At 41.1% G+C, this 11375-nt stretch overlaps 1 protein-coding gene across 1 annotated transcript; it reads left to right on the forward strand.

Moving 5' to 3' along the window:
• Positions 1–980: 980 nt before the first annotated feature.
• Positions 981–9455, forward strand: IDS (iduronate 2-sulfatase). Its single transcript, XM_035541929.2, has 9 exons — positions 981–1101; positions 1913–2049; positions 2588–2765; positions 3629–3717; positions 4955–5155; positions 5778–5948; positions 6592–6718; positions 8004–8177; positions 8874–9455. The coding sequence occupies exons 1-9, from the start codon at positions 1017–1019 to the stop codon at positions 9371–9373; spliced, it is 1662 nt and encodes a 553-aa protein (XP_035397822.1). The 5' UTR covers positions 981–1016; the 3' UTR covers positions 9374–9455.
• The last annotated feature ends 1920 nt before the right edge of the window (positions 9456–11375 follow it).

The raw sequence follows: 11375 nt of genomic DNA on the forward strand, positions 1-11375 counted from the left end.
ATGAAGTTAGCTCTTCCTGAAGCTTTTAATATTGTGGAGAAAGAGCAATACACAGCCTCCTGTCTGCTAAAGCCAGTACTGGTCTTTGAAACATTGTTCAAAAAATGATCATAACCTTATTGTCCTCTTCTTCTATCCCCCTAGACCACTAGAACTGTCAAGCTGGAGAAAAGAGGTCAGTTGTCGTAAAGGCAGCACTCTTCCTGCCAGGAAGTCATAGAGGAAGAAGCCCAAGCAGAGGTAACAGCTGAGCCAGCCCAGCTGCCTCACACCCAACAAGCAGCAAGCCACAACCAAAGTCCTTGGTGTCAGAGGCTTGCCCAACACCTGCTACACAGAGCATGCATTCTCACTAACAGCCTACCTAAACCTGACCCTTGATATATCTCAAAGCAATTCCAGAAACACAATGCATGTTGAGAAAAGTTAACCAGTTGTGGAAGCAATTAAAAGATAGGAGCAGGGCTAAGCACGACTCAGAGAGCTTCCCCAAGTATTGAGCCTAATGCACCTGACTTCCCCATTCCTCAGGGTTGTTATCTGCATGAGGTGGAAGCAATTATCAGCGTTAAGCACTCCCTTTCCTAGGGTACTATTACAATGTGTCCAAAGACTCCTCAAAGGACTAGATAGTGCTAAAACCCACAAAAATTTCCTTTGCTTCATAACCTAGTCTCTTGAAAGCCTGCACCAGCCACATACCTCACCCAGCGAGTCTTCTCTACACCCCTAGAAGCTCCCCACTCCCCTTGAAAACGCTGCGGACCCCCGCCCCGTTCCGCCCTACACCTGCAGCCCCTCAGCACGGATCTGCGCGGGGCGACGGCGCCACCGTGCGGGCTGGGCTCGGCTCCACCGCGTCTGAGAGCCCGGAGCCGGCAGGGTGGAGCCCAGGCCGGTTCCACCGCAGGCTCCGGCGCCTTGCAGGGAGCCCGCCCCGGGAGCGGGGCCATGCCCGGCCTCTGTCCCTCCCCGTGCCCGCCCCGGGGCGGAGGCCGCAGGCCCGTCCCCGCGACATGGCGGCAGCCGCCCTGCTCCGCCTGTGCCTCCGCCTGCTGGCCGCTGGCTGCGTGCTCGCTGTGGAGGCGGCGAGGCGCCGAGGTGCGGCGGGCCCCGGGCAGGGCTCGGCCGTCCCGGGGGGCAGGGAGGGCGGCCGGGGCTGGGAGTCCCTGGCCCGGGCCGGCGGCGCGGTTCCGCAGCGGGAGGCCCCGGCTGAAGGGCGGCACCCGGGGGCACGACGCTGCTGGAGGGCTGCGGGCTGCAGGGGGGCACCAAAGCGTTCCCCTCGCTGGCTTTGGGGTTTGACCCGCTCGGGGCTTTGGTAGAGCTGCTTGAGAGGCTGCTGATGCTGCTCATCTTAAGTGCTCCCAGCAGTTTGTGTGGTGTTTGAACCGCAATATAGTTCTCTACCTTAAGAGGGTATTTAAAAACATGCATATGCCATATCAGATAGTTTTTTCATTTAATTTTTCTGTTTGTATAGCATGACAGTATCTGAGGTTTACTTTCACAATCTTCCTTTTCCCCCCAGCTTGTAAAGTTTAAAAGTGGGTAGAACGATAAAAGACTTTTCATTTCACTGCTTTTTCTGTACAAAACTGAAGGTAGCTAAAGAAAATGCTGTGTGAGGAAGTGATCAAATTAAAAGGGAAGTGAAAAATACCATAGTTCTGCCTAGGCCAAATGAGATGGGAACCTTTTAATTCCTACATGTTGAAGGAAAGAATCCCAGTATTTACATTTCCTTATAAAGGCATTAGATGAATTAATTAAAAGATTCTATGATTTTTCTTAAGTCTACTTCAGGGTTAAAATTTGACACAGAAAATCTCCAGGAGGCATTAAATCTGCATGCATTAGCCTTTACGTACTGGAGCTCAAGTTAATATAGCCTAATTCTGTTTTCTCTTAGATGACATGAATGTCCTGTTTATAGTTGTGGATGACCTACGTCCTGTTTTGGGTTGTTATGGAGATAAACTTGTAAAATCACCTAACATTGATCAACTTGCTTCTCAAAGTGTTGTGTTCAACAATGCGTATGCACAGGTGAGATAATCAAAAAATGTTTTATCTCAGTGAAATACATACTAGTGTTATTACAGTATGCGTTAGGCATTGTGTGTTAGGCAGGTCTTTGGAGAAGAAAAAGTGTTTATTAAGAAATTAAGTAGTTCTAGTGAAAAGCAAATGGTTAGGCTGAACTGTAATGTATGAGCTTATCTTGACTAAGGTGAGAAACACAAAAGCAGGTCACTTCGATACTGGTATTTGTGTAGCCCCTTGGAGGAGCATTGTATCACTCAAACACTTTCACTATTAACAGTAAAATGCTGCTTAAAAGATGCTGTTTTACTAAATTAAAATTATTTTCTTTCACTGTTCACGATAATTATTTTACAGTTGGGAATTTATATTCTTAATGAGGATGCTGTTCATCCCAGCTTGAAGTAATATAATACATTTCATTGTGGAGTTCTGAGCTTTTGGATATTTTGCCCAGCCATGTCTTAAATTTGTAGGTTGCAGGCGATATATGTGTTTTGCTTTATGTTCTGGTTCTCTTTTTGGATGTCTCTCTCCTCAGCAAGCTGTGTGCGCTCCAAGTAGAGTGTCATTTCTTACTGGACGCAGGCCTGATACTACCCGGCTGTATGATTTCTATTCCTACTGGAGAGTACATGCAGGAAACTATTCCACGATGCCCCAGTATTTCAAGGAGAATGGCTACATGACCATGTCTGTAGGGAAAGTTTTTCATCCTGGTACGGTTTGAATTTTCCTCTGCTTAAAATACTTTTTATATGTTCCCATAAACAGACTTTACATATAAGTATGAGCTATGTGATTCCTGTCTATATGGATGACTTAAGTTGTTATCATGGGCCAGATTGAATTATAGGTTGTCTTTGAATCTTAATCTTACATTCGTCTGTAATGCCTCAAGATTTATTAGATGAGCATTATCTAATAAATATTTTCATGTACTGTTTAGGGATTCTGGGAACAAATGTTTGCAATTCTCAAAACATGTCTGGAAATTAGGTATCTGCTAAAGATGAAACGACTGAATGTTGTCTTGGTTCTGCATGTACATGTTTCATGTTTCACAATAGGCTGTCTGGATTGGGAGGCTTAGAATACATGTCTGATACTCCCAGTTAAATAGGCAGTTGGTTCTCTAATTAAAAAGCAATAATACAACTGAGTTTAAAAAAATATATATAATACTTAACGTGATGCTCTTTCTAGTAATTCTTTACTAGAGAACTACACTTATATGGATATACAGCCATTCAGTTGATATGATTAGGGATATACATATTATTAATCCTGTTTCTTTTTTTCTTTTTTTTTTTTTTTCCCTAAAGTAAGATTCTCTGAGAAGCTTGAGTCTCTTTCCCCAATAACAATGTATTTCCGGGAAAATCGCCTTAGACTTTTTGACTTTTATTTCTTGGATATTTTCATTGCTTTCTGAATCGTCAAAGACCATTTCAAATATTTCTACATTTAGAATGCAGAATTCAAAAAACAAACCAAAACTGAAAACAAATTTGTTTGAGCTTTTCCCGATTTAGTGAACTACTAGAGCATTTTTTATGTCTTCACTCTTTACCCTTTTCAGGGGTTTCATCCAATTACAGCGATGACTATCCATATAGCTGGTCCATTCCTCCCTTTCATCCTTCTACTGAAAAATATGAAAATGATAAGGTAAGGGTAATTTTTGGGATGCTAACAAAGAATGATTTTCGGGTACAACCAAGTTCTCCATCTGGAGCACAAGCCTATACTCTGGTTTTGGGATTGTAACACTGCAGGGAAACAACTAGTCCAGTTTGATACTGTTTCCCAGACTTCCAAGAGAAGATCTGTGCTTCAGTTAGGTGTGTGATGTTAACTCATGTGCCCATTCTTAATATAAAGTATTTAGAAATCAGAATTTGGAAATATGGTACTGCAATATAAAGGTGCTTGCAAGTGATTTTAACTTGTGTCTAGGTCATGAAATCTTTTATCTGAAAAGTGCCGTTGTCAGCTTTCATACTAATCTTGCTCTGTTCAGTGAAAAAACGTTGTCATAGGCTTTGTGAATTTAAATCGATTCAATAAAGAGCTGAGATGGAGGGTGGAATTCATAATTAAAATAATCTTTAAATGATTTGAAACTGTCTGATTCAATTTTCTGGAATGTTTGTTACTCTTAAGCGTTGCCTAAAAGAATCTGTTTTGCACTTATGCAAGTGCTGCACTAACATCACATGTTGGAGGCTATACATTGCAAGGCTAGGAGGTCCAGCCATGAGGCTACAGACAGCCCTGATGATATTTGTTCTTGCATTTATTGCCGAAAAATACTGATTTTTAACAATGCTATTTGCATCCATGACATACTTTGCTTTATGTTCATTAACAGCTCTCCCAAGCACCCTGCTGAGGCCACCTTTTCTTGGCAACCATGTAGTCTAATTTATCTTTCCTTGCCGACTGTACATCAGCCATTGCTGGCACTTTCTCAGAAATTAATGAGATGGTAGTAGGTTCCAGGCAGCTTTCTATGAGCTCTTGGGATCAGAAGGAGCAAAGCTGCATGTGTATAGCGTAACCAAGTTCTACCTTCTTGCTAATAGGTCAGAGATGCTATTCATTATAGAAATTGTGTGTTTTCCTGTGTGATTACTTCTCATCTTCCGGCCAGCTTTAGAGAGGATTCTGCTTTTCCTTAGATATGGAAGTTGCTATGTATTAAGTGCATTCTTCAACCTCTGAAACCTTCTGTCTCAGTCATCAATGTACTTGGTGCTTCCAGTGTTCATAGAAATTTTGAAATTCCATTTTGTATCCAACCTGCTGGTAGGAGGATTGAGAAATGAATTGGTTTCATAGCTACGGAACAGAGGATTATTTCTTTGCTTCTACAGAAGTTACTTAACTAATTCTTTTTTTAAAGACTTGCAGGGGAAAAGATGGAAGACTTTATGCAAACTTGGTGTGCCCAGTAGATGTAACAGAAATGCCTGGTGGAACTCTACCAGATATTCAAACCACTGAAGAGGCAATACGCTTACTGAATGTTATGAAAACCAAGAAACAAAAATTCTTCCTGGCTGTTGGTTACCACAAACCACATATCCCATTGAGGTACCCGCAGGTGAGGAACCTGAAGACTGTGGGGAAAGGAATTTAGACAAGTGTTTTTTCTTTTCAAAGCTGTTTCACAAATGCTTTATTGTTACTGTTTCTGGGAAGCAAGGTGGAAAACAGCGTTGGCTCAGTGTAATTTTAGCGGTTGTCTATGTCGAATTTCAAAATATTTAATGAGAGAGTTGTGACCAGTCAGCCAAAAGGCAGGCTTCTACCGCCATAATAGCGTGACAGCTATTGCAAGGAGATACTGTTCAGCTTGATGGAGTGTGACATAATGAGGTCTTACAAGATCTTGTTCTCTCCATTTGAGTCGGTATCAAAACTTCTATTTATTTCAGAGGAAGCAATGTTGGGCTTCTTATTTCAGGGTGGCTTTGAGACAGGAGGCTTTTTTTTTTTTTCTTTAGGTACAATACCACTTACTAACTCAGAATTTTTCAGGAGTTGGTTGGGGCTAATTAACATAGCATTGCTACCTTTTATACTTTGGAGCAGGTGAAGCCTTATAAACTGTAAGAATATTAAAGAAGGGTCATGCAAGGAGAAACGGTTGCTGTTTTACAATGCAATTTTACAGGAGGCCTTAGAGCTGAGGATAATCTTTTATGTGTGTTTGCATTGCAAAGGAATTTCTGAAGTTGTACCCTCTGGAAAACATCACATTAGCCCCAGATCCCTGGGTGCCTAAGAAACTACCTTCTGTGGCATACAACCCCTGGATGGATATCAGACACAGGGATGATGTGAAAGCATTAAATGTTAGTTTCCCTTATGGACCACTTCCAGATGACTTCCAGGTAAGCTGTCAATAACTTATTCAAATGCAAGGGAGCAGTAGGCTGCTCTTAGATGTTCTGAAGTATTCAGCAACTGTCAGCTTCCAAAAACTGAATGCTCTCTTTTGCATGCTGTCACATTTAGGTTTTTAAGAAAAATCTTCTCTTTAACTGGGGTCAGGAGGGAAGAGGTCAACTACCAATCAGTGATATTAGTGCGTGCTCCTGGTTATTTCCGTTTTCTGCTCTCACTGCGGATGGATTAGTGTTTGTGTATGCGAGAATGTATGTTTGTTCTCATCAGCTGGATCTGCTTCTGTTTCAAGCCTCCATTTAGTACATATTTTGTAAGATTCTCCTTGCCTTCAAAGTGCATAAGTGAACATAAGCACTCACTGGACCTTGAGGAAAGCAGAACTGATTGGTTTGCAACATCTTGCCTGAAAAAGCTTTTAGGAAATAGTTAACACTTTCTAACTGCCCCTGTGCCTGTTTACCTTCTCATCCGTGACATTAATCAGGCTAGGACACTTGAAAAACAGGCTTTACAAGTAAAATCCTTTAATTCAAAAATCCTTATAAAGCCGCCCACTAGTTCTTCTGTTTGTGTGGGGTGGAATGAACGAGCTCTTTTTTTCTTCTCTCCTCTTTTCTTAACTTGCAGCGTCAGATTCGTCAGAGCTATTACGCAGCAGTTTCTTACCTGGATATGCAAGTTGGCCTGCTCCTGAATGCTTTGGATGATGTAGGACTCTCAAGTAGCACAATGGTAGTTTTTACTGCTGATCATGGTAAGCATTTAAATCTTCCTTTAGCTCACTGCTATTAACTTTTTAATTGTGCAGCTTGGAGCTAGCATATGAATCAAGTGCATGTTTATATAATGTACAGTGGAGCTGCCATACCTTGTATATCTGGCTGGTCTGTCCCTAACTAATGGACTGACACAGGCCTCTGTGACTGTGGTTTTGTTCCACTGCAGGCACCTCTGTCTTTAATCAAATTGAGTTTCCGATGAGTAATAGTGATCAGTGAGTTATGAGGCTGTCTGCCAGGACAGTGGGCTGAGCTTTCTGTATTCCCACTTCCTACCCCAAGGAGTGGTTCCTGCAGGGAAGAGTGCTGCTAAAGGATTGCCACCCGTTCTCCCCCTTCGCAATTTGTAAAGGGCCATCTGGTACAGTGGGTGACAGGCTTTCTCATTAGCTGCTGAAGTGTGTTTTCTTGCACTTGTCACTGCTGCTTGTAGAACATCTAAGCTGATAGCAATTTGATTTCCCCTCTAATAAATGGGTTCCTGCACATTACAGATCCTGGTGGTTTTAAAACAAAACAACAACAACAAAAAAACACAATACAAAAAAACACACACATGGAAAAAAAACAGTTGTGTAGGACAGTAGGACAAATACCTCAAGCATTTAACTGCTTGTTTCAATATCTAATATTCATTAAGATAACTCTCTGATGGTCTCCTTAATTGTGAGGTGGTTTAGCTGGCTTAAAACAGGATATGGCTTAACCAAAACAATTTAAAGTACGCATGTAATTTGGGTTGACTTTTGTGAGTAAGTGTGCACTTGCATGTTGTAGAGTAAAAGAATTAATACTTCAGGTACTAGAGAAACTCTAGATGTTCCTCCTGAATTGCCACTCTGACTTGGACTTTCCTTTGTAGACTGAATTTCTTTTTTTTCTTGCTATGGTTACTGTAAACAGTTAGTGTTTTCAGTACTATAGCTAGCCAAGTGATTCAAAAAATTGACACACCCCCAGCTCCTCTTTTATGCTGTTTTAATGCAAATTTTGTAATTCTTAGTTAGGGTAGGGGAGATAAAGATGAGTTTATTTCCTTAATATGAGAGCATTAAATTGCAATATTGATATGGCTGTTGAAATAGTTCTCACATTAGAGAGAAATCTTGTTATGTTTAAATACAGATTTGTTACTTGCATGATAGTATAACCTTGATAAGACTAGAAGCCTCAACAGCTAGAGTCACTTTATGGTGAAAAAGAAATGACTACTAAATTACAAGCCGGCATCTGCTCTGAGTTATACTCTTTGTCATCTAGGATGGTCCCTTGGAGAACATGGTGAATGGGCAAAATACAGCAATTTTGATGTTGCCACCCGTGTACCACTGATGTTTTACATACCAGGAATGACAGCTTCCGCTGCTAGTCAACGAGGGAGGATCTTCCCCTACCTTGACCCCTTTAGCCGTAATTTAGGCTTGGTGCCTCAAGGTAAGTTTCCAGTTCTTTTATTTTCTTGCGGTGGATATATTTAAAGGAGAAGTGGTGTGGCAATGATACTTCACATACAGGCAGCTTGTTGGTGTCATCGAGTGTGCTTCTGTACTGGTGGGGAACAAGATGGTGAAGGGTATGTTCTGTGTTTGGACTCAAAGTTTTACTTTGGTTAGCTATGCCTTAGTGCTTAGTGGTAACACTAGATGTCTTGTGTCAGTCCGCAGGCAACTTATTGTTGTGTAGTGTAGATGCCTAAAAGGATACTTGACCTACCTTTAATAGTGGCAGCTGCCATCTTTCCAGCAGTGATAAGTAAACATTCTCTATGTAGCATCTGTGCTTAAAATGGTGGCATTGGAAACTGTTTTGATGGAGGGAGTTAGGTTAAATGATTGATGCTGGAATGTGCTTTGTCTTTCTGAAGAGTTCTTTCTCAATGATGAATATCATTGTCTTGGAGAGTTTGCACATTTGAGAAATATAAGCACAAAAGTCTCTTCTCGTTAAAATATGTCATAGCCTAGTATCCTCAGAGCAAACTGATGCACCTTAATTGCCTTATGTTACCCCACAAATCCAGTACAAAGCACTTAAACACCAATTTAATTGTCAGAATAAGTTGCTAAAATGTTCCACCGGCGTCTGTCAAATCATCATGTTTCATTATTTGTATTCTGATGCTTCTTCTAGGACAAAGCAAAAAAGTAGTTGAGCTTGTGTCTCTCTTTTCGACGCTTGCTGAACTAGCTGGCCTGCAAGTTCCTCCTGCGTGCCCAGAGACTTCATTTCATGTTGCACTGTGCACAGAGGGAGCAAGCATTGTCCAGTATTTTAACTCCTCTGAAGAGAAGGTGGAGATGGAGGATGGTTGTGATGACACTAACAGGTGTCATACTGAAGAACCTGTTGCATTCAGCCAGTATCCCCGGCCTTCAGACACTCCTCAGTGGAACTCTGACAAACCAAAGCTGAAGGACATCAGAATCATGGGCTATTCCATGCGTACAATTGACTACAGGTATACTGTATGGGTCCGATTTAACCCTAACAATTTCAGTGCTGACTTTGAGGATGTCCATGCAGGTGAGTTGTATGTGGTAGAGACTGATCCAAACCAGGATTATAATATTTATAACAGTACCTTACATGGTCATCTTTTCAAAAAACTTCTTGGCTTCCTGAAGCACTAGGGTTCAGCAACTTTTTTTTTGTATAACACCTTTCTGTTGTACAGAAAACAAAGACTGAATTAAAATCCTATTTGTATAAAAACACCGGCTAATGCTTATGTCTTGTTTCAGCCCTTATTACACTGAAGTAGTCAGTGAAAATACTTTTGCATTCATGTTGCGTTCTTATTTGAAAACACATCTGCAAAGAACACACACGGTATGGAGTCCATTCTGTGAAACATCATGTTCTTCCGTACTCTAGTGACTGAAAAAGAAACATTACCTATGCTGAAACTGCTGTGAAAGGTGGGAAAAGAAAAAAAGTTGTACTTGAAAGGCTGTGCAGAGAATGCGTGTCAGTAAGAAGGTGCCATCTACTTTAGCTAAGAGACTTGGAGTAATCAAGGAGATGTTTGGTAGCAGTGAGGAACTGAGGTGCCTGATGTCATCAGCCTGGACTAGAACTAAAAGGGAAATTTCATGTTTCATTCAAAAATTTAAAGCTTTTATTTTGAAAAGAATTACTTGGAGATTCCCCCTTATAGGAGGGGATCTGAATTTTGAATTCATGTATATGAAGTGAGTGCTTTCGTCATTGAAACACTGAATAAGACTGAGGGGTTGAGGTAACACCAGTATGCTCCTCTGTGGTTTGTAGTGACGATCAGTCCAAAGAGGCCCCACAGGTGAAATTAAATGGAAACCTTTAGCTTTTGTAGCTTGCTGGTGTCTAGTAGTTGAACTGCTCAACATACTTAAGGGTTGTCATGTCCTGTTACTTCTCATCTCCAGTGACGGAAACTTGGTTATTTGCTTTCTTAAATGCTAGGTGGGGTTTGGCAGTCTTGATTTGCACTAAGATGGATAAAAGTCTTTCACTTAGAACTAAGTTTTTAGTGTGTTGTTTAGCAATGCAACATGTGGAGCAGTAGTTGCCCAAGATTATGCTGGTAAGTACGTTTCCATGTGACCACATGAATTAAGGTCAGCATGTTTGGGAGCTTGTAGCTCAGAAAAATTTTTTTGGTGAATATTATATCTGAGCCCTACCTGCACGTCATGCACACTGCCATGAGGTACACTCTGCTCTAGTGTGATGGCAGTAATTTGTTCTGTGTTCTATCAGCCTGCTGGATTTCTTTAATTCCATTTTGGTGACCGAGGCTTTCAGAATTCCAGGATCTGTACCTTAGCAGATAAGAGCTTGTTCTGACTGCTAGCTCCTGCTGCCTTCCTCAATGAACTGTTCCTCCAATTCCTCTGAAAAGAAAAAGCCAGCCATTACTTGTCTTCCTCAGATAAATTGACTTTAATATCCTGGAGAAGCCATAGACATAACTTTATTTCATTAAAATCCATGTGACAGTCTAACTCCTAATTAATGTAGAGATACCCTCCATGAATCTGATTCTGTTAGAAGACATCAGTTATTTAGTGCCTTAAACTCAATTAGAAGAATATATTTCTTATGAACTTGTCATTTGTTTTACTCGGCCCGAGATGCTCTGTGTTCTGCAGCATTATTAATCCTGATGAAAACATATCTTTCCCTCACTTATGCATGTACACTTAGATCCTCAGCTGTGTGAAATACTGCAGCTGTGTGTAGCAGGCTCAATGTAGCTATACCAATTTCACACTGGTTGAAGATGTGTTTTATTGACAATGGTGCCAGGCAAAGATTTGGAGTCTGCAGCTAGAGCTAATTATATCCTTGACGTTCTTTCCTTCAAAGGAAAATCAAATATTGGAAAAGTTATTTTTTTGGATGTATTGAAGCGTTAAGGATTAATCTAAGTAGCTGGTATGCTAGGTCAGTAACACAACATACATTTAAAATTGCTCTGGCAAATTGGTATTGTCTTAGACTTGGCTGCCTGAGCATTGTGTTTTGTTCTTCTGCTAGAACACCTGTGAAAATACTCGTTTGGGGACTTAAATTTATCTTCATGCTGTAATTTTAGGAACTTATTTGCATGAAAACATTCTTGTACATCCTGTTCCTTTGCCTCCCATCACT

This window comes from Cygnus atratus, chromosome 13 (genome assembly GCF_013377495.2).
Source record: "Cygnus atratus isolate AKBS03 ecotype Queensland, Australia chromosome 13, CAtr_DNAZoo_HiC_assembly, whole genome shotgun sequence".
Taxonomy (NCBI): domain Eukaryota; kingdom Metazoa; phylum Chordata; class Aves; order Anseriformes; family Anatidae; genus Cygnus; species Cygnus atratus.

What these genes read in the sequence shown, in the direction of transcription:
- IDS (XM_035541929.2), top strand. Translation starts at nt 1,017, where the DNA reads ATGGCGGCAGCCGCCCTGCTCCGCCTGTGCCTCCGCCTGCTGGCCGCT. An exon ending in TCCCATTGAGGTACCCGCAG is followed by an intron (nt 5,156 to 5,777) that starts GTGAGGAACCTG and finishes TGCATTGCAAAG; the next exon opens with GAATTTCTGAAGTTGTACCC. An exon ending in CACTTCCAGATGACTTCCAG is followed by an intron (nt 5,949 to 6,591) that starts GTAAGCTGTCAA and finishes CTTAACTTGCAG; the next exon opens with CGTCAGATTCGTCAGAGCTA.